The sequence below is a fragment of the Pholis gunnellus genome, assembly GCF_910591455.1.
Source record: "Pholis gunnellus genome assembly, chromosome: 19".
Lineage (NCBI taxonomy): Eukaryota > Metazoa > Chordata > Actinopteri > Perciformes > Pholidae > Pholis > Pholis gunnellus.
Window position 1 is genome coordinate 2,880,003 of NC_136546.1, and position 20,649 is coordinate 2,900,651.

General features: G+C 42.5%; 2 protein-coding genes across 2 annotated transcripts; one reads left to right on the plus strand and one right to left on the minus strand.

The window, feature by feature from the left end:
- Positions 1 to 5,892: 5,892 nt before the first annotated feature.
- LOC306711526 (E3 ubiquitin/ISG15 ligase TRIM25-like) lies at positions 5,893 to 7,569 on the minus strand (the record flags this gene model as incomplete). The annotated part of the gene is made up of 2 exons (XM_079180499.1): positions 5,893 to 6,106; positions 6,241 to 7,569. The coding sequence occupies 2 exons, from the start codon at positions 7,567 to 7,569 to the stop codon at positions 5,999 to 6,001; spliced, it is 1,437 nt and encodes a 478-aa protein (XP_079036625.1). The 3' UTR covers positions 5,893 to 5,998.
- Positions 7,570 to 13,307: 5,738 nt separating this feature from the next.
- LOC306711393 (uncharacterized protein) lies at positions 13,308 to 18,309 on the plus strand. The gene is made up of 5 exons (XM_079180331.1): positions 13,308 to 13,439; positions 13,681 to 13,817; positions 15,230 to 15,269; positions 16,642 to 16,699; positions 16,784 to 18,309. Exons 2-5 carry the CDS (start codon positions 13,693 to 13,695, stop codon positions 16,864 to 16,866), a joined length of 306 nt encoding a protein of 101 aa, XP_079036457.1. The 5' UTR covers positions 13,308 to 13,439; positions 13,681 to 13,692; the 3' UTR covers positions 16,867 to 18,309.
- Positions 18,310 to 20,649: the final 2,340 nt, after the last annotated feature.

A 20,649-nucleotide genomic window follows, 5' to 3' on the forward strand; every position in this document is an offset into this window, starting at 1 on the left:
TTCAATTCAGGTCGGTCACATTTTCTGTTTCAGGATTTGCTAAAGGTTTGCCTGACAATGGTCACTTGCAGGTTTATGTAATTGGAAAAGCTTTAACTTTGTAAACGTTTACATTGTAGTAAATAAGGAACAGCATGAAGTCTGCTTTTTGTTTGTTGGTTTCAGAATGAGGGAATAAAAAAATGACAAGCTGCAGATATGTTAGTTATGCAATGTGAATCAACACCAACTTGCTGGATGAAACAATCCGAGGGTCCTTCCAGTAGCATATGCAACTAAACACTCACTCAGAGAACATGCTGGCAGCTTTTGTGGATGCATAAACCCAAAATATGTGTTGTTGTTGATGTGCAAATGAGTATATTTAATTAAGTGTGATCTTTGCTTTTCTTTTAAAATGTTTCCATGAGAGAAAACACCAAGAACGTGCAACTGCATTGCCTTAATATTGTAACCCCTGAAGTCTTTCAATTCTAGTATTTATTTGTGTTTCTTTCTAGGTCTTCTTGGTGCAGTTTGGGCATGGCTTGTTGCTTTATTTGACAAGATGATTTATGCTTTTGTGTTATTAATTTTTCTTGAATAGGTTAAAGACAGAGCTACAGATGTGATGAGGCCTTAAAATGCAGTAATAATTGATAGTTCTCATTAAGGCTTGAGATTTCCACATTTGAAACCCTTCGTTCTTGTGTTTGAAAAAGTTGTCATTTACACTTATATATATATATATATATATATATATATATATATATATATATATATATATATATATATATATATATATATATATTACTCTGAACCTAGATGAATCCACTTTTTGAGTTCCATTTTAACTGACCTTCATAATTCTGCCCCGTCAGTGGTGTTTTTACCTGGTAGTTAGAGATTTTAGACCATCATGAGACACGATTAGAAACCAAGCTAATGAAAGAGCTGAAGGTGAGTTAGTGGCGGGACAGTTTCATTACCTAAAAAGACTGAACCTGTAGAATAAATACAACATCTTGAGCTCCACTGTCAGTAGCTGGCTTTAGTTACATCACTCTAACACACACACACACACACACACACACACAGAGGCTCTGCCTGCCAATGCCCAATAGGCCCGGTCAGTAATGCATCCATGATTACAGTGAAAAGAAATCCAGTGAGGTGTTGAGTTGTGTTGAGCTTGAGTGTTTTCTCTGTGTGTGGCTGCGTATGTGACTGTTTTGCAGATGAGTGAATCCCTCGCTGGACCGTAGAATGGCTTCGGGACATGGCTTTGGGAAAAGGTACTGATTTACGAGTCAAGTCTTATTCAGCGTAGTAGGACCCGAGGGCCATAAAAGGACCTGTGATAATACAGGCGCGATGCATTTGAAAGTCTCTACTTGTATCCCGTGTCAGAGGTCCCGGTCAGCTACAGTTCTCTGGGAGCTGACGAGGCGAGGATTCGTTTTTCTCAAGGTGAGGCTTCGTTTGCTCAAGGACACTTCAGCACGGTGGACGCCGGCCAACGCGCAGCTTAATCCTGGAACGGCCGGTCTCCCATTCAAAAATAGCTTCACTCAGCTGTTTAAACACATCACTGACAGTGGCAGTCCATTTCAACAAAAGCCTTCAAAACCAACCATACAGAGCTTATAAAAAAAAAAAATCCAGAATTACCCAAGGCTTGCCTGTAATGTGTTGTTTTCCACACACTAATGTGTTGCACTATGCCCCCCTCCCCCCCCGGATTGTGTGCGCATGAATCTGAGCTGCAAACGAAGCCCATTTTTCCTCTTCTTTATTCTATTTTGTGTTTGTAACAAATGATGGACAGCAAGAGGTACAGGCCAGCTGTGAGGGATTTTGTCTTCTACGTTGTTACGTTTCTGCCGACTCCAGCAGCTTCAGCATCACAGCTCAGACTCTGCAGCTGTCAGTCCTGCACAAGCACCACCGGCCATACCGGAGGAAGAAAGTGAAACAACATATATCACACACACACACACACACACACACACACACACACAACTTGGGCAGGTAATCAAAGTCTTATTTATGCTCACTACTTCCCAAACACATACATTTTGGCTAAAACCTTACTATTTAAAGCACGTATGCATAGTAATGTGTAGCGTGCCTGTACACGCGCAAGACTGTTTAAGCAGAAGTGTTTTAAAAAGTAATCAGACGGCAACCTCCGGTTCTGAAAAGGGAAGCGAATGTGTAAGTGCCTTAAACTTGCATTCTCTCAAATGGCCAGGTCCTCTGGTTGCAAAAATAATCATTATGGAGGTGAGGTATTCCTTCAAGTGAAGGCATTCACACCTGCAGAAGTTCCAATGTACTTTCTAGTCTTGCGTTCATTTGTTCTCAACTGATTTGAGTGTGTGTGTGTGTGTGTGTGTGTGTGTGTGTGTGTGTGTGTGTGTGTGTGTGTGTGTGTGTGTGTGTGTGTGTGTGTGTGTGTGACTTTAACCAGATTTTGAAATCCTTTGTTTTCCACAACGGAGAATGGCCTCATGTCTGCGGCAATAAAGACCCCAATATATGTTGTCATAGCTTTAGCCCGGTCTGATTCTGCCACAAACTCTTTCTGAAATGCCTCGGTGGTTGTGGTGCGCCTTGGCCCCCATCACTGACAGACCGGGTTGGTGTCTCTTCATGTGTGTGGACATGCTCGATGTACTGTCGTTGTCGTCTTTCTCTATAAACAACGCCTATAGACAGTAACGCTTTCGTCCACCACCCTCATCCCGTCATTCTAAGTTACAGGCAAGACAAACGTGACTTTTTAAAATGACGCCAGAGCTTCTGAAGCGCCTCCGCGCGCCATGACTTTCACCGTTAAATGCTTTTAAGCTGCTCCGTTCACGTGAACACACTACTGCTTTATATCTGTCAGACTCACCCTGTGCTTCCATGTGCGGTTTAAGTTGAATGGGGACGATATTGTTGATTGACATTGTCTTCAACCAATCAGATCTTTAGTTTGAGATTCATGGACGCACCAGAGCGGTTTGCAGGCCTAGTTACGTCAGCATTACTGCAGCTCAGAGTCCAGATGCCTCTCTGCCGCAAGGGTGCAGAGTGTGCTGTGATTGGTCAGTGGGCGGGCACGTGACTATGTGCCCGTGAAACATATGCTTGCTAGCAGAGCTTTGGTTGTAGCAGACAGAGTTCAAGTGGAAATATTTGAAAGACATTTTACCTAGCTTTGTTTTTTTAATATGAAATGGCGGAAGGAGGAGAAACGGATTTAGTGGCGGAGTTACTGGGAACGCTTTTCTCAAGAAGGACATTTCTGAACAAACTGGTCAGTAAGAAACGACCCCACAGCTAGCAGCCCTGACCAGCCAGGAAAAGGATTTGTATGCAGCGTCGGAGAAGCGTTGCACATGTTATGGCTGTGAATGTGTTTCATTTTAACTGAGCGTCGGTACTTTTGGAGAGACTCGAGTGGATCTACAACTCAACGACCATGTTCGCAGGAAAACAGCTCCACAACCGCGGCCCGCCCTTCGTCGGTCCACGGCCGAAGACGACCACTGGTGGTGGAAGACTGATGAATCGAGAAGGACTTCTTACTGGAGCTGATGTACTGGGATTAAACTCTTTGTCAACAAAGAAAGGAGGATAGACAGCATTTGGTAAGTGAGCTTCGTTTGTTTACCTCTACCCAGTGAGCATTTTTCCGTTTTAAAAGACGTCTACGCCCACCGTTGAAAAGACGTTCAGAATTGGTTCAAAAGTGAAAGTTTTTTCGCCAACTATTCATAGATGGTGATTGAACGTTCATGCTTAGACCAGATTTCAACGGGATTTGCAATACTACAATTTATCGTCCTCTACATTGTGCTAATAGTATATCCTCATTTTAGATGCTTACTAAGAAACCACATCCACATTTATCAGTTGAAAGCCAGTATTGCAAATCCCGTTGAAATCTGGTCTAAACCTGAACGTTTAAACAACGACTATAAATAGTCGGCGAATAAACTTTCACTTTTGAACCAGTTTTAACATGATTTCACCTCGAAATGCTCTCAGATCAATATGTAGCAACTAAATACTTAAACATAGTAACACATCAGTTTATTGACAGGACAAAAGACCAAGTGAGACAGGCAACCGTTCATTTGTATTTATTAACTTCTTGCACCCGAGAGCCCCCTATAAATACACACAATATAATGCACAATATAAATAACGTTCTTTATATATATACAACCATCGTCTCCTTTTCCTGATTTAAATGTCGTTGTCAAAGCCGCACAGGAGCCGGTTTCAGAAGGTCTGCCGTATTTTCAACTTGGACATCTGTAAATAAAACAAGTATTAGAAAAACATATTGACTTTCAGACCAGTTGTGACATTGCTTTGTTTTACTCACGTCCTCCTCATCTAAACTGTGTACAGCCCCACTCGCTGTCCACCGTGTATTTTACATGTAAAATGTCCTAAATAATAATTGTATAACGCTGGGCTACAGCGACAGTCCACAAAGAGTCTTCAACGTTTACTAACACATGTTGCTAACGCTAACGCTACTCGCTAACATGCTAACGCTAGCTAGCCGTCTCGCCCGCATGGTCAGCATAACTTATTGTTGGTATTGTAATGATATTTAGGTTTACAATATTGGAATACAGTAGTTAAAGTACTTACAGAGTATGTCGTTGGCGTGAAGCATCGTTTATTCCGTCAGCTCGTTCACTTCACTCATCAACTCAGTAAGAGCTGCTCAAATCGTGGCGTGTCTCCAGACTTATTGTCTCCAACAAAAATAAACAGAGTCCGTGCGCATGCGTGTTACAGCACGTATTTTGCATGAACATACAAGACAGAATGTGCTCTTCTCTCATTACGACGTCCTGGGAGCTTCTTGTTGACAGCACAGAGTCTATAGTTCCATATTTATGACGTTTTATATGAAACATTGAATGTGTTGAAATCACGTCTTCCTGTAGACCACATATCAACGGCCAGCGTAATATCATTTTGGAGAAATAGGTTTAAAGTAACCAAAATCGCGTCTCTTTCAACCTACGACTGAACAAACCATCAATATTTTAAAAGAAATTGGTGTTTTGTGACGGTGAAAATAGGTCTAAGACGTTCAGACCCGATTTCAACGCGATTTAAACCAAATATCAACGTTGAAATCCGGGTTAGTGCTCACTGGGACTAGTGATGCAGAGAGGTGACAACAATAGCTTTGAACAAAGTTAATGTAATAACTTGTGTTTGATATTTGTCTTTGTTATTTTCTTTTAAAGTTTGATCTTTGATAGAGTAATGTGGGTTTATTAACCCTAAATTAAAATGATTTGTTATAATAACAGAAATGTGCTTTAACATTTATTTAACTGCATGTACAATATTTTTACACTTGAATAAACAATAATCAAATGCAGAGACAGTTATTTAGCAATATGTTGGGAGTTACATTTATACAGTCTTACATCCCTTTGAGGGAAACATGATGCTGATGTGACCCAGAATGAGTTTGACTCCCCTGATGTAAACCTTCAGTTTGTAGAATAATGAATGATTTCCTTATTGATTATGATTATAATAATTAGTTATATAATACATCATAGTACCTCTTTTCTATAACGATTAAGAAAACAACAAGAACATTTAATCTGTTCTAGAAAATAAACATAATTTCACTTAGAGAAATCTTTACAAAGAGTACTGAGAACTAAATATCTTTGATAAAAGAAGCTCTGGTGATTTCTCTCTTTAAGAGCCATGCAGTGGAAGAGAAACAACAACTAACAAATACATCAATACTAATATTTATCAAACATTTAAACCTCAGAGCAGTTTACATTTTCATGAAGAGAAAAAGACAAAATGAGTTTAAGGAGTAAAACACAAAAATGAATTTGCTGTTCCTTGAATCACTTCTGACTATTTTAGTTTACAGAACTCAGCAGTGGATGCAACACGAAAAATCAAAAGTCCAGCATAGAGAGGCTGAGTGAATGTGGTCTGGACTCTGTGGAGGAGAGTCATGGTTTCAGAGACGCTGTAGAAAGACAGAATACCTGCTCTGTGATCCAGGTACACTCCTACTCTGGAGGACCGAGGACCTGAGACGGGAGTATGGGTCTTGTTGTACCGAAATGTAAAACGTTTTTTTTTACAACATAACGCCCAAGATTTGTCATTCAATCCAAACACACTTTCATTAAAGCTCCCTGTTCTGCTGATATTCTTGTATGCGACTGCTTCAAAAACTTCTTCTCCTCTCCACTCCACCTCCCAGTAACAGCGTCCAGTCAGACCTTCTCTACTCAGGACCTGACAACGTGAAGTGAATCTGTCTGAGTGACTAGAATAAGACTGTTGTTCACCCATAACTGTTGCTTTTCTGTTCCCCTCAGATAATAACAGATCTGTGTGTGCTGTGTTTGGATCTATTGTGATTTCACGTGAATATCTTAAGAACTCAGCTCTGGTCTTGGGCTCTGCTTGTGAATGTGACAATAAAACGTCCACTTCAGTCACTGCCAGTGAGACGTTTGTCCACTTCTCTCTCAGAACGTCCTGTAGTTTATCTCTGACTTCTGACACAGCCGCCGTCACGTCCTCAAAGTAGCTCAGAGGACGGATATCGATGCCGGACGAGTCTGTAGATTCTCTGAGTGGTGACAGTGAGGGGTAGTTGTGTAGAAACTGGTTGTGATCCTCTGTGTGTGAGAGCAGCTTCAGCTCAGCTTCTTTCCTCTTCAGCTCAGAGATCTCCTGCTCCAGCTCCTCCTGAAGCTCTTTGACTCGACTCACTTCACTTTTCTGCTGGGATCTGACCTGCTGCTTCACATCGGAGCTTCTTTTCTCCATGAGACGGATCAGCTCAGTGAAGATCTTCTCGCTGTCCTTCACCGCTTCGTCGGCAGAGCGATTGACGGCCTCCACCTCCTGTTGAAGCAGCTTCACGTCTTTCTCTCTGTCCTGGATTCTCTGCTGGATGTTCAGTCGACTCACCTCCAGATCTCTCTGCCTCTCAGTGATTTCTGCTGCAGCTGAGACTGTGTCGTGGCCTTTGTGTTCATCCATTAAGCAGAGGTAACAGATACACTGCTGATCAGTACGGCAGAAAATCTTCATCACCTCATCGTGACGAGAGCAGATGTTCTCCTGGAGCTTCTTGGAGGGGTCCACCAGCTTGTGTTTTGTTAATGGAGTCGCGTCATAATGAGGCTGGAGGTGTTTCTCACAATAAGAGGCCAGACAGACGAGACAGGACTTGAAGGCTTTCCGTTTCCTCCCAGTGCAGACATCACAGGACACATCTTCAGGTCCAGCATAGCAGTGATCAGCAGGAGCAGCTTGGAGTCCAGTCTTCTTCAGCTCCTCCACTAAAACTGCTAACATGGTGTTTTTCAGCAGGACAGGCCTCGGTGTGAAGGTCTGCCTACACTGAGGGCAGCTGTGGAGTTTCTTCACATCCTCTTCATCCCAGAAGCTTTTAATACAGTTCATGCAGTAGCTGTGTCCACAGGGAGTAGTCACCGGATCCTTCAGTAGATCCAGACAGATGGAACAAGAGAAGGTTTCCCGATCCAGCTGAACTCCTTTCTGCGCCATTTCACCTCTCAGTAACGACTGTCTGAGTTTCACTTGACTAGAAGCGACTCTGCTTTGACTTCTGATCTGAACAACAAGTGTTTGTTCAGTGAATGGAGCCTGTCAGCTCTATCGCTTCACCACCATGTTGGTTACACCCATCTTTAAAACTGTAGAACTGAAGGGGAGGGAACAAGGAGATATGTGGACAGAGTGGAGCCAGCTGTGTTTGAGAGCAGCAGGAAGAAGGAGGAGTTATCAAGCTGTGGTTCATTCCAGCAAGAGGAGCAGCGCTGTGAATGTGAACTTTGTTTCCTCATTTACAAACAGAGCCTCGGTGAAAACCTGCTCCACGTTTGAAAACATTTCATTTCTTGAGCTGTTAATTATTTCTTGTCTCCTCAGAGGAAGAGTTATAGACAAACATGAAGCCACCAAAAGACTAATTCTGTTCAGTTTTCTTTTACTGCTTAAAAACAGCTGGCTGACAAAAGAGTTATCAAATTAAACTAATATGAAACGTTTAAATTGTCGTATTATACGTTTCTCTCACATTTAATGATCAACTTTTAAACATTTTGACAAAATGCATACCAGCCTCATGTGGGAGTGGACGACGCCATCATCTACCTGCTGCAACGAGCTCAGTCACACCTGGATGGAACCGGTGGCTCTGTGAGAATCACTTTCTTTGATTTCTCCAGTGCATTCAACACCATCCAACCACTGCTGCTGAGTGAGAAGCTGCGGGTGGTGGAGGTTAACGCGTTCACCGTCTCCTGGATCACTGACTACCTCACAGGCAGACCACAGTGTGTCCGACTGGACCGAGTGTGCTGTGTGAAACGGTGATCAGTGATACTGGAGCCCCACAGGGAAACTGTTCTGTCTCCCTCCCTGTTCACCTTACACCACTGACTTCCAGTACAACTCAGGGTCATGCCATCTGCAGAAGTTCTCTGAACACTCTGCAGTGGTCGGGTGTATAAGGGACGGACGGGAGGAGTACAGGCAGTGCAGTAGTGGATGACTTTGTGGAGTGGGCCAGTAGAAATCACCTGCTTCTGAACGTGGCCCCAGACCAGAGAGATGAAGATGACTGCTCCACAACCGCTGAGAGTTCTGGGAGAGGATGTGGACACGGTGGAGGAGTACAAGTTCCTCAGTTTCTCCATCGACAACAGACTGAACTGGAAGGCCAACATCAACGCTGTGTACAAGAAGGGGATGAGTCGACTCTTTCTCTTGAGGAAACTTCGATCCTTCGATGTGTGCAACAAGATGTTAAAGATGTTCTACCGTTTTTTCCTCGTTCCATCTTTGCCTTTCTTGCAGCAATGGTTTGTATTCTTGTGTCCATTTTTTCCAAAACAGATCAGCCAAATACTGAGTCTGACTCCATCTCATTTTTATTTACAGATCCCTTGTTTTCAAAAAGTCCAGGTGGCAAAACTGGGTTTCCTTTCATCAAGAGAATGTGATTTGGCGTCAATGGCTCAAGGTTTTTAGTATGAAGGTATATTTGTGTCTTTATTACCTCAAATGTTTTTAGAGAAAATTTCTCGCACTGCAATCAAAAATTAAGTTTGTAAGTGAAGATATATAAACTGAGAATTTATTATTTGTTAGTTTTGCTCATGAAACTAGAATCTTTGTCTGCAAATCAAAGACCTACGCTTTCAAAACGAAAAACTACGAGTTGAGTTTGTATGTAGTGGGCGGGGCTTAGGCTGCTGAATGAACCGGGAGTTTCTATTGGTGGGTTCAAGTACAAATAGAAATCTGTGGCACAATAAAAACATAATAATAACAGCAACAATAACACGTTCATTAAAGACCTCCAACAGTTCATGTTCAGTACTAAACAGTCAGTTTACAACAACAAATGTATTTCTATCACATTATGTAATAAACAAAGAGGCTGACTGAAAATAACATAACATTTCAAACTTAAATACTAATTCATGCACTTTAAAGCACAAAGTGTGAAGTGTGATGTAAGTAATGCCAATGTGAACTACATAGTTTGGTTTAGAGCGGGATACAAAGTACAGTACAGCAGAAATGATGAAAATAAACAACATAAACATCAGATTCACTTCTTCAGAGGAAAGCAAACAGTTTGGTCCAATCAGCTTTCTTCTTCTGCATCTCTTCTGTGACAGCAAAGCCTGTGAATGAGGACGTCTGAGTCAAAACAAAAATCCCATCTTTGAGCACAGAATTGAATCCTTCTAATATTCTTCAAGTAATGAGTTCAACGTGGTTAAATCGTGGCAACTTGATCCGAAATGACGGAGCAGAGATTGAATGTCTGATCCTGACCAACAGGGTTCTTGTATCAGAGCCAACAGGAAAGTGCTCTGTGAGGATCTGCTGGGCATCAGCTGGGCGACTACATTATGATGGTGACGGTGGAGAGAGACACGTTGAAGGTGGTGTTCTGCTGCGGTACGCTGTGGGGATGATGGGCATCAGGTGGCAGCGGTCACTTGGATTAACCTGGAAATGCAGCAGAGCAGCGTGTTAACAGATTACTGACCGATTCTCTGATCAAAGCATCAAATCCTGATCAGAGTCCCGCCAAGGCCTGACCCCGGGGTCCCAAACAGGATGGCTGAAGTCGCAGAACTCTCGCGGCTTCAACCCAGTGGGGACCGGCCACTCCCTGACACAAAACACAAGAATTTCATCTGCAACGTTTACAAAGTGTGCTGCTACATGCTGCTACATCTTCTAACAGGCATTTTATGTTGTTCCAGTAAATATGAAACTAACTGCACATCAAAAGGTGTTTCTCCCCAAAGCTCACCTCATATTTTACAACCACCAATCCAACACAGACTGTGAGAAATGGTTAGTGAGTCAACTGGTCAACAAACTCAAATGGGCCGCCTGTTCATGGGAACGAGGCATCAACTAGACCCATGGTCCAGTAAGGTGACCCGACTACAGCGGGTCTCAGTGACCTTCAGTAAACCCAACGGGAGAACTCACCACATGTTGTAGACCTTGAAGAACTCGGTCACCAGGGTGGAGGCCGTGGCGTCCGGGTACACCTGGTCAATTCTGGCTACCAGTACAGCCCACGACACGCCGCCCAAGAAGCCCAGCATGTTGGAGTAGATGTTACGTCCTGAAGAGAAACGTGAGGATGAGAAAAACCAAGATGAAGACTCCCAGAGCACAATGTGACCTGATGTTAACAACGGCTCTGGTTTTTAAATGTGTTGAATACAGTTTATTTTCACATTACTACAACTTCAATCTTTTGCTGATAAAACGTGTCAAATCGGGGAATATAAATATGTGGTAAAACATATTAGATAATAACACAAATCATCAGGTCAGTGTTACAAAGCAGGATGTCAAAGATCCTGTGAGACAGGAGAGAAATCCGTCCTCAGCTCCTTGATGACTGAAGCTCTCAATTTTGACTTGAATACAGTGAGATCGATGTTGTCTCTGCGTTCTATGAAATGACTCTACGTAGACTACAGTTCTATACAGCTCAGTAAACCTGTGCATTGGTTATTTCATTATTTATTATTATAAAACAGAGATTGGGCCGTGGCTGCCTATTACCAACAGGACAAACTCCCATCCATCCATGGCAACAGGAGACACTGAGTCCTCCATCATCCTCCTCCTATTCAGAGTCTCTTGAGCGACTAGCGAGCTGAACCGTCTGAGTGTGTGTTGAACTTAGTTTGGCCCACAGCTTGATGAAGCGGATGTGGGAAATAACAGGAACACAAACCAGTGATTGAGACGTGTGCAGACAGAGCTTTAAATGAGAGGTACTGCAGACGGTGTAGCCAAATGACCTCAATTCAGCTTGTCAACGAAGGAGGTGAAGAAGTCTTTCTTCTCCACTAATCCCGGTCCGACACAGAGGGCATCGATGTCAGCACCTGATCAAGTCATCGTCTCTGCAGATCCTCGCTAATAGGAGCGCTGATCCAGAACCACTTCGGGGTGGATGAGGATGGTGGAGCTTTGCTCTTCATTGGAATGAAATGGGACATTTGCATTTGAATGAACTAGTAGCAGTCCTGACACAACAAGTATGTATGTAACACACACAGCTGTACCAGAGGAGCAGAGGATGGAAGCTAGGCTAAAGTTGTTGCTCAGTGACAAGACCACCGGAGGAGGAGACCATTCGAACACCTTCCTCTGTGGGATTCAAGATGGAAAGCATCGCCCCAGAGCTGTACTGTAGGACCTGGTGCAGGTCAGGATCCACAAACCGGTGGGTCACCTCAGAGTTTCTTAAGTCTGGGGGGGCCTGTGATGAAATGTAATTCATATCATTTCAAACTATGTATATATTAGCAGAATGTGTCAACAGCACATCTATGCCGTTAATCCACTTACAACTTTGGATAATGCAGTTTACCTTTGAGCCACCAGAGGACACCAAATCATTATGAATACCATTAAATAAATGTTGAAAGAAGCAAAGCTTCATGGTGTATTTAGGTGTTTTTGTTGCTATTCTTCTGTTGTAATCTTCTTGAATATCCCCCGGGATTAATAAAGTTCTACCTTATTTTATTTGATCTTAACTGATTGTTACACACACTCAAAAAAAAAAATAAAGATTTATTTTATTATCATTAATAGCATGAGGTACATTTAAATTCTCTATATCACACACACACTCGTCTCTCTCTCATTTACCTTACAGTTGCTTGACAGACACACAAGCCCACCACAGCTGCCTCTCTCTGAATACCTCGGTTCATTCCCCAACATAAAGTGTGCTGTCTAAAGAGAAGGCTGGCTGGCTGGCTGGCTGGCAGTGGGATGATAGAGAACTCCAGCTTGGTCTTCTTCTCCAAGCAGACGCTCCATGAACAGGGAGGTGAAACCAGACCTGGTACCACCTGTGGTCAAACCAGGAATCCCCGAAGAGCGCTGCACTGGTCAGACTGAGGACAGAATGTGATTATATAGTTTAGATGACGGGTATTAGTTCATTAACTTGTGATTATATCATAGTAGTACATTCTGTACATTCAAAGACACTCTGCACACTCACCCGATACTGTAAACTGAACAGAAGATGGAGTCAAAGCTACAACCCAAGCTAGAGCATATAAACCTATGAATATGATGACTTGTAGTGTCATCAGGTTCTCTAAAGAGACGTCTATTATGTTTTTTATTAAGGTTTTTATTTTATTATTTTGTCCATAGCCGATATGACAAGTTCTGCTGGCGGATTTAATCAACTATATTAAATCTGTGAGCTATAGCCTAAAATAAATAATAAGGACACCAGTGCATAATAGAATACAATAGCAATAAGAGTAAGGTAAATAAATAAATAGAAACCTTTTTTTTAAAACATAGAAAAAGTAAACAAAGATTAATTACAGGAATATAAATACAAGTTGAACAAGAAGTGACACTAATACCAGTTTCTAATGGAAACTAAAATAGAAAAGTAACATCGAGCAAGATATTGAGAGAGAGAAAGTTTGTCATTGAAACATGTGATAACGTGAATTCAAACGGTAAGAATAATGTGAACGAGCTTCTTGTCTGGTACAGTTATCAGTTAACATCTGAAATTCTTGAAAGGTTTAACCGCTGATTCACTCCCCAGTGAACCACCCTCCCATTGATCTGAGGAGAACGCTGATAAAGGAAGTTGATCTCAGACATGGACTACTGTCGCTGGTTTGTTTGCTAGTGACAAAAAAAACACACAATGGCCCGTTTATGGGCTTGTTGTCGGCGCACCTCCTTCTCAACAGACAGCACACCAATGAGACGAGTCCCTCCCTGAGTCACCTGCTGCGAGCCACATTGAGCAACGGCAGCTGAATGACTGACAGCAGTAAGTGACAGAGCTACCACTGAGTCAAGCAGCATACAATGTAAGTAATGAACCCCGTGGTTTCTTTTGTTGCTATATTGTCTTTTTGAAAGAACATGGTTTTCTGAAAAAATGTGAGATGCTGCATGTTCACTGGACATCACCAGATTGTGCCTTATTGAAGAAATACATGTTAATTCCACATATTCGATAGACACTTTGGTTGCTCATGAGTTTTGCTTTGACGATGTAATCCTGTACTTTGTTGACACCTTTTGCTGCGTTTTTCCCTTCTTTTTCAGAACTCCAGGACAATGGCTCCAGTAGGGATGGTAGGCGCACTGGGTTGGCTTTCATCCCCAGAGGTGGGCGTCATCTCCCTCATCGTCTTCCTCATCCTCAGCGCCACTCTACTCACCCTCTGCGCACGCTGTCAAAGGTGAGGTGAAACATGTTTATTCAGGAAAAGTGATAATTAATTTGAGTCCTCCTCGAGCATACTGTAGAACATAAGCCCTGTTTGATCGATTGCTCTTCTCTGTGCTGTCACTCAAAGGGAGTGAAAGGAGTTAAGAGCAGTGTCACCCATGTGTGAGTAATGGTGACCGACGCTGCCGCCCAGAATAAAACAAGTCTTCTCCTGTTTGCCTCACAATGCACCGGCTGATTCATTTCTTTCCTCCCCCGGACATAAAAAGCCTTTAATAACTATTCATCACTTTTCCAGCAGCACGGAGCCGAAGACTCGTTGGACTCGATGTTGAATAGTTTTGATGAAGGGCGTTGCCTGTTTGAAGAGGAGAGAAGTTGCTGTCAGATGTCATTTTAATTTGAGGGCGTTGAGGCCAAATGGGCTGGGCTTGGATCATTAACCTTCAACGGCGCTGCACTTCCCAATAAGATCTTTGTGTGTGTGTGTGTGTGTGTGTGTGTGTGTGTGTGTGTGTGTGTGTGTGTGTGTGTGTGTGTGTGTGTGTGTGTGTGGGTGTGGGTGTGGGTGTGGGTGTGTGTTTGCATGCCCATTACTGCTGTTGTCCCGCCGAACATACCAGTGTCTTATCTTCTGCAGCCTGTTTCTGTGCATTCCATTGCTGGTTTGTCACTCAGAGGAATGAAACTCAGACGGCAGTGATGGACAGGTTTCATAAATAACCTGTCCATCACATAAATTGTTTGTTTAATTCAAGGAGGGGAACACAGCGCTGTCAACGTGTGTTGATTGAGTTAAGACACATGTTGCATCAAGGAATTCTTCGGTACATATCTTTTTTTCCTGAGAGTTTTGCTTTGACGATGTAATCCCAGACTTTGTTGACGCCTTTGGTTCTTTACAGAGAAGGAGGCCAATGGCTCCAGTAGGGATGGTAGGCACGCTGGGTTGGCTTTCATCCCCAGAGATGGGCATCATCTTCAGAGTAATGCAATGAAGACTTTAAGGTGACGGTAGTCTGACTTGAGATCTCACAAGTTCAACCTATAAGTGCTGGACACTTCGTTATAAACGAATAAGGCCAATGATTTATTCAGTGTGGCATTTTTTGGAAATGCGCAGGAGATGTTTTCAAGTCCTTCGAGTGGCTGACGGCAGAACTATAGGCACAAAGAGTTGTTGTAGCTAGAGCAGGGGACTGAGACCAGAGGGCCTGGTGAACCAGGATGTTATTAAGGATACAATATAAAAAGCCAGAGAGAAAACAGGTGGCAGACGGACAGCATTTTAAGGGTCTTGAGCCATAAATCAAATCCACATATGTAAATAGAACTGTATGCACCTTTGTCCTCTTAACTGACAGATGTGGCACATCATCGTAACACTTGATAGCCTCTCATTTTCTTCTTTGTTATCCACAGGAACTCTGGCAACGCCTACGACGTGAACCTCGGAATGACGGTAACTGTTTCTCAACTCTCTCTCTCTCTCTGTTTCCACTTCTTTCTGTCCATAACGATCTGTCACTTAACAGCTTGCTCCATTCTTGCAACATCACCTTCAACCTTCAATATCACAATGTAGTATCTGTTGCAGTTCAGTCGCTGCCAAATAAGAGCGGCTGATAATCAGGAGGACAGCTGAGGCTGTGGTACCGTAGCCACTTCTGGCCTTCTTAGATTCAAACCATGCAAACCCGTGGGACTAATGGAAATAGATTAGGCCATCAATTAAAATGTCTAATTATGTGAAACATTAGAAAGAATTGTATCAGGCTATTATGACTACATCATGGCCATTATTTCCTGGATATGATCAGCCTGAATGAAAAACGTTTTGGGTATGACGTATGGAATCAGCAGTAACATATTTCATATTGTGATTATGATACTTTTACTATTCGATTATTAAAGTTGTCCAACCTGAAAAACTCAGTCCAGTTTTGCCAACTCTATTCCAGTAAAAGTAGCTAGCAGCACTAGCGCCAAAAGTTGCTAAATCTAGCAAGAAAGTCATCAACACTGACGGCCCGTCCCATCAGGCCTCCCTCTAAAGCCGCTCCCCCAAAACGATCACAATGAACTCAAACAACCAACAGGCAGGTAGCCCGTCCAATCATTTCATTCAAGCCGAATGTGATGATTGGATAACTACAGTCTTGCAACAGCCACAGATACCAGATTTCTGTTTTTCTGTCAAAGCATTTGATTCATTGATTCCTAACAGGATGTACTGAGAATTTCAACAAAAGAATATCCAACATTTTACAGAAGATTACCTACCCTGCCTTTAAAATGTTAGAAATAATATGCTGTAATGCAATATCATGCCACAGCATGCGGTTTGACTCGAGCGTTGTCTAACTCATGTAAATAGCAGGAGTGCAGAGGGACAAACAACGAGAGACAAAGGGCAAAACCACCAAATCAGTATCTGTTGAGTCACCCGAAACCTAATCAAAGCTGCAAATTGTAGCCCTTCATCTTGACGCAGCGACGTGGAGCATACTCCCACTCAGTGAGACATCTAGATTCCTGAGAGTCTTTCTGATGTTGAGGAAATCAATTTGAGAAACATTGTTGGTTTGTTCGACTTCAGTTGTTACTGTCCTTTGCTTTTGCCAGGGACCTCACTTTGAGAGTTTAATATGTACAACCACACATCATGCGTAAAGCAAGCTCCAAAACGCCCCAAACGTACTGTTAGCCCTTGTTTCTGGTCTATATGGACCGGCAGCTTTGTAACCGGCAGCTCCATATTTACCTTACGGTCATACTGTTCACAAACTATGTCCCTATTGTCCTTGAACCTTTTCTGTCTTTCTCTTTGACAGACTGATGGAGGAGGAGGACCCGCCGGGACCACCGACACAAAGACAGGAGGATACGCCGGTGAGTTCCCTGTAGTTGGAAAACAAAATGTTCAATCAAACGTTAACGCGTCACTTACGTTTTTTTTCTCATCGACGTTTCCAGACCCAGGGGTGACATCACCATGGAGGGACCATAAAAGCATGCCTCCCAGCACACTAGACAGACCCAAAGCTCTGACCACCTAACCAACCAGTTCCAGTCCTGAACACTAACACACAGCACCACATGACACACACACACACACACACACACACACACACACACACACACACACACACACACACACACACACACACTTTCCAATCTTGACATTGTCCCAAATGGATAGATGGACAGAAAGTTGGCCTTGTCCTCTGCCAGCTCGAGCCACCAACCCCACCATGTCTTCATCACATCAGGCTTCACTCATCTGTATACATTCCTCAAGGAAGAAGTCTCTCATTCATGGATTCTGAATTCATCTGGGAAGAACTTTTCCTCTAAAGACTTTCTATCTTCTCTTCTGAGTATTTTAGCTTTAAGAGAGTATGGATTCCAATTTTTAAAATGTTGTTTGTTAGATTCTGAATTTGCCATGGAGCTGAGTAGAATGCAGTAGAAAATGTTTAAGGACAGAAACTTTTTGCTTTAGTGGAAATCATGTTGACTGATTAGGTCCACATTTGAGGAAATATGCTAATCGGCTTTCTTTCTGAGAGTTAAACGAGAAGATCGATACCACCTTCTATTAAATATGAAGCTACAGCTAGGAAAGGGTTAACCCCCCCCCCCCTTCCTTTTCCAATCTTTATGCTAAGCTAACAGTACTCACTTTAGCTTCACATTTAATAAACAGATATAATAGTGGTATCAATTTTCTCATCTAACTCTCGGCAAGAAGGTGATTAAACATGTTACCTTGAATATTTTTGCCAGCCTTATTTAAACTACTGCATTACTGTGGAGTTAATGATTATGGGATGTATTATTGATGTCACTACTGGCAGCCACTGGTTTCCACTAATGTACCATATACAAATAAATGAGCGGATCCTTGCGCCTGGCTTGAAGTTTGTAATCCATCACATCAATTCACGTCACGAAACTTAAAGCGACACTTTGCCGATTTATGACCAGCTGTGAGTCAATGCAGTGCGTGTGCAGCTGAACGGTGTTTGGCTTCTTTACATGATGCCAGCGCCCCGCGGCTCCCCGCCCATCGGCTGGTGACTTTGGGGGGAGGCCGGGCTGCGTTCTGGTGTTGTTCGTCTGCACACAGTGCGATGACACAGAGCTAGTTGAAAATCAGCAAAGTGTCCCTTTGAGCAGGTTTCAAGAGTCTGCTAACTGATTTTTGATACTGTAGGGAAATCAATGGAAACCATGGGCTGAGACAGTGAAACGAATGCATCCACAACTCTGAAACACAACTCCCCGGTGAGCAAAGTGGTCGCCGGAAATGTGAGGTGTACAGGATTTGTAATATAGGGGATATGTGTTGATAAGTTGTAATAAGAGGGGACAGCGAATAACTTTTGGTGAACTTTCATCATCAATGACATTTGTATTTGTACTTTTATTTCTGACGGTGGTGCAGGTTAAGTCTATGCTTTATTAATTATTTTGTTGTAAACGTTTATGACTTCCTTGATACTTGTGGGTCTGTTTGTCCTGGACACAAAGACAGTCTAAAAGCCATCCTTGCTAGTAGAGATGGGAGTGGCCCCTGAGCATTGAAAGTGAACCAAAGGTTAAAAAAGCTTCAAAGTAGGGTGGAGTTGTCGTTCTTGTCATACCAGTTTGTCGTGCCATGCACTGCCATATCAAGCTGCTATGCAAAATGTGACTGTGTATATCAGATTTCTTATGAAATATGCTTCCTGTACCAGTACATATTCTTTTCAGTAACTAGCTGGTATAGGGGCTCTGACACTTTCTGTTTTAGGGATGGCAACATCAGTCGATCGATTACTTTGGACCAGACTGAATTCTTAACTATTGGATGGATTGCTTTGAAATGTTCAGGTTCCCAGAGGATGAACCAGACTGACTTTAGTGATCCCCTGATTGTCCTCTGGCTCCACCATGAGGTTGACAGAGTTGTTTTTTCGTCTCAACAATTATTGGATGAAATGTCGTCACATTTGGACCATGTACATATGTTCATGGTTCCCTGATGTGATGAATCTGGCTTGAATCTGCCTTTTTGTGATCCCTTGCCTTTGCCTCAAGCGCCACTGTGAGGTTTAAATATTTGGGTTTGATTGTAACATCTCAGCTACTGGACCAATTATCGTGGAATTGATACAAACATTCACATTCCCCTCAGGCTTAATTGAATCACTTTGGCAATCCACCGACTTCATCATCGTGTCAAATCTTTAATGTGTTCTCATACCGAGAAAACTAATGACAATCCCATCAGGAACAGCTGTACTTTGTTTTTAGGACTAATTAACACATGTTAGCACGCTAACATGCTAAACAAAGATGGTGAATATGGAAAACATGTCAGCAAAGTCATCCTGTAGTTTACACTGTATGGTACATCAAGACTCGACTCCACTCGCTTGGAACCATTTCTTTCGTGATTTCCATTAGCAAACGTTGTGAGTAGTACCGGGTATTTTTAGTTTGGTTTTCGGCTGGAGTTAAAACACTGCAGACCACTGATTGGGAATCACACTAGAATCCTCATTTGATTAGCAGGCCGCAACTTTTTTAAATTCACTCAACCCAGATTTTTTAAAATGTCAGCCCTCAAAACCACGGAGAAGTACGCTGCAGACGCTTGGCTGCCGATGAGAGGATCCAGTGAGCGAACCTGTTGTGTTTTTGTCACGTTTGTGTCGCGTTGAAGATGATCTTCTCCTTGCCTTGCTATGACGATCAGTTAAGAATCTCGCGTATACGTTGAGAGTAGGCGGGATTAATACCAATGAGAGAATATCTCAATTTGTACTGTCCTAAAATTTGACTCCATCTAAACTGTAGGCAACACTACCACCCATCTAAACCGACATTTGTCCGCTAACCACTAGTCTTAAAATCATTACACCTATTGTACAATGGCATATTAATGTCTTATCAAAACTGCTGCTGTGAACAATCATGATCTGTTTATCATTTCAATCTCAGTCTGTCTCACCAGTCAGCGCAGTTGCCAGAAGACCTGAGGAAAGCTTACATGGTGTCAGTAATGTATGAAATATTCTGACTGGTTTAGGAATCAGATTGGGACTAGGATTGGGTTACTGCCCGTCTCTCTCTGTGTCTGACTGTGTCGGTGCTCAGACCCTAAAATCCCTGCTGACTGGATGTCTGGTGGAGAGGGTTGCAGACAGCCGGCACTAATCCGGTCTCTCGAACACACACGGAAACACACACACACACAGGCACGGGCTATGCAACACACACACACACACACACACACACACACACACACACACACACACACACACACACACATTGGAATCACACATGCAAATTGTGTTTGATCTCCATGCAGGCATTTTATCATGTGATGTTGGGGGTTGATACACACTGTATAAACGGTGGTGTCAGCAGTTTTATTAGTTTTGAGCTATTGGATTAAAACTTGTAATGATGCATGAAAGGTTTTCATCACTCATCTGTGTTTTTTTTTATAAAATCATATAATATAGTTATTTCACTGCGTCATATTAGTAGCAGCATTACACTGCAGTTATTCCTTAGTATATACCACTATTATGATATTTCTATTGGCACTTCTACTGCTGAATGTCTGAGTGATCGTGTGGTAGTTTGTGGTATATTCTATATAAAACAAATAGAAATTGTGTGGGGGAAATAAATACACTGAACCCTTCTGTGTATTTTCAATACAATGCATTTCATGTTGAAATATTTAATTTTGCACACTTGTTTTTCTTATTAAGGACAGAATCCAAACCGTCAACCCAATTTCTAAAGCTCAGATTTGTATGTGCTTAAGGGAGACAGACAGA

Bases quoted from the DNA above. Each gene is read 5' to 3' on its own strand.
- LOC306711393 (XM_079180331.1), top strand. From the start codon at position 13,693: ATGGCTCCAGTAGGGATGGTAGGCGCACTGGGTTGGCTTTCATCCCCA. The intron at 13,818-15,229 runs GTGAGGTGAAAC...TGTTATCCACAG, and splicing joins CTCTGCGCACGCTGTCAAAG to GAACTCTGGCAACGCCTACG. The intron at 16,700-16,783 runs GTGAGTTCCCTG...CGACGTTTCCAG, and splicing joins AAAGACAGGAGGATACGCCG to ACCCAGGGGTGACATCACCA.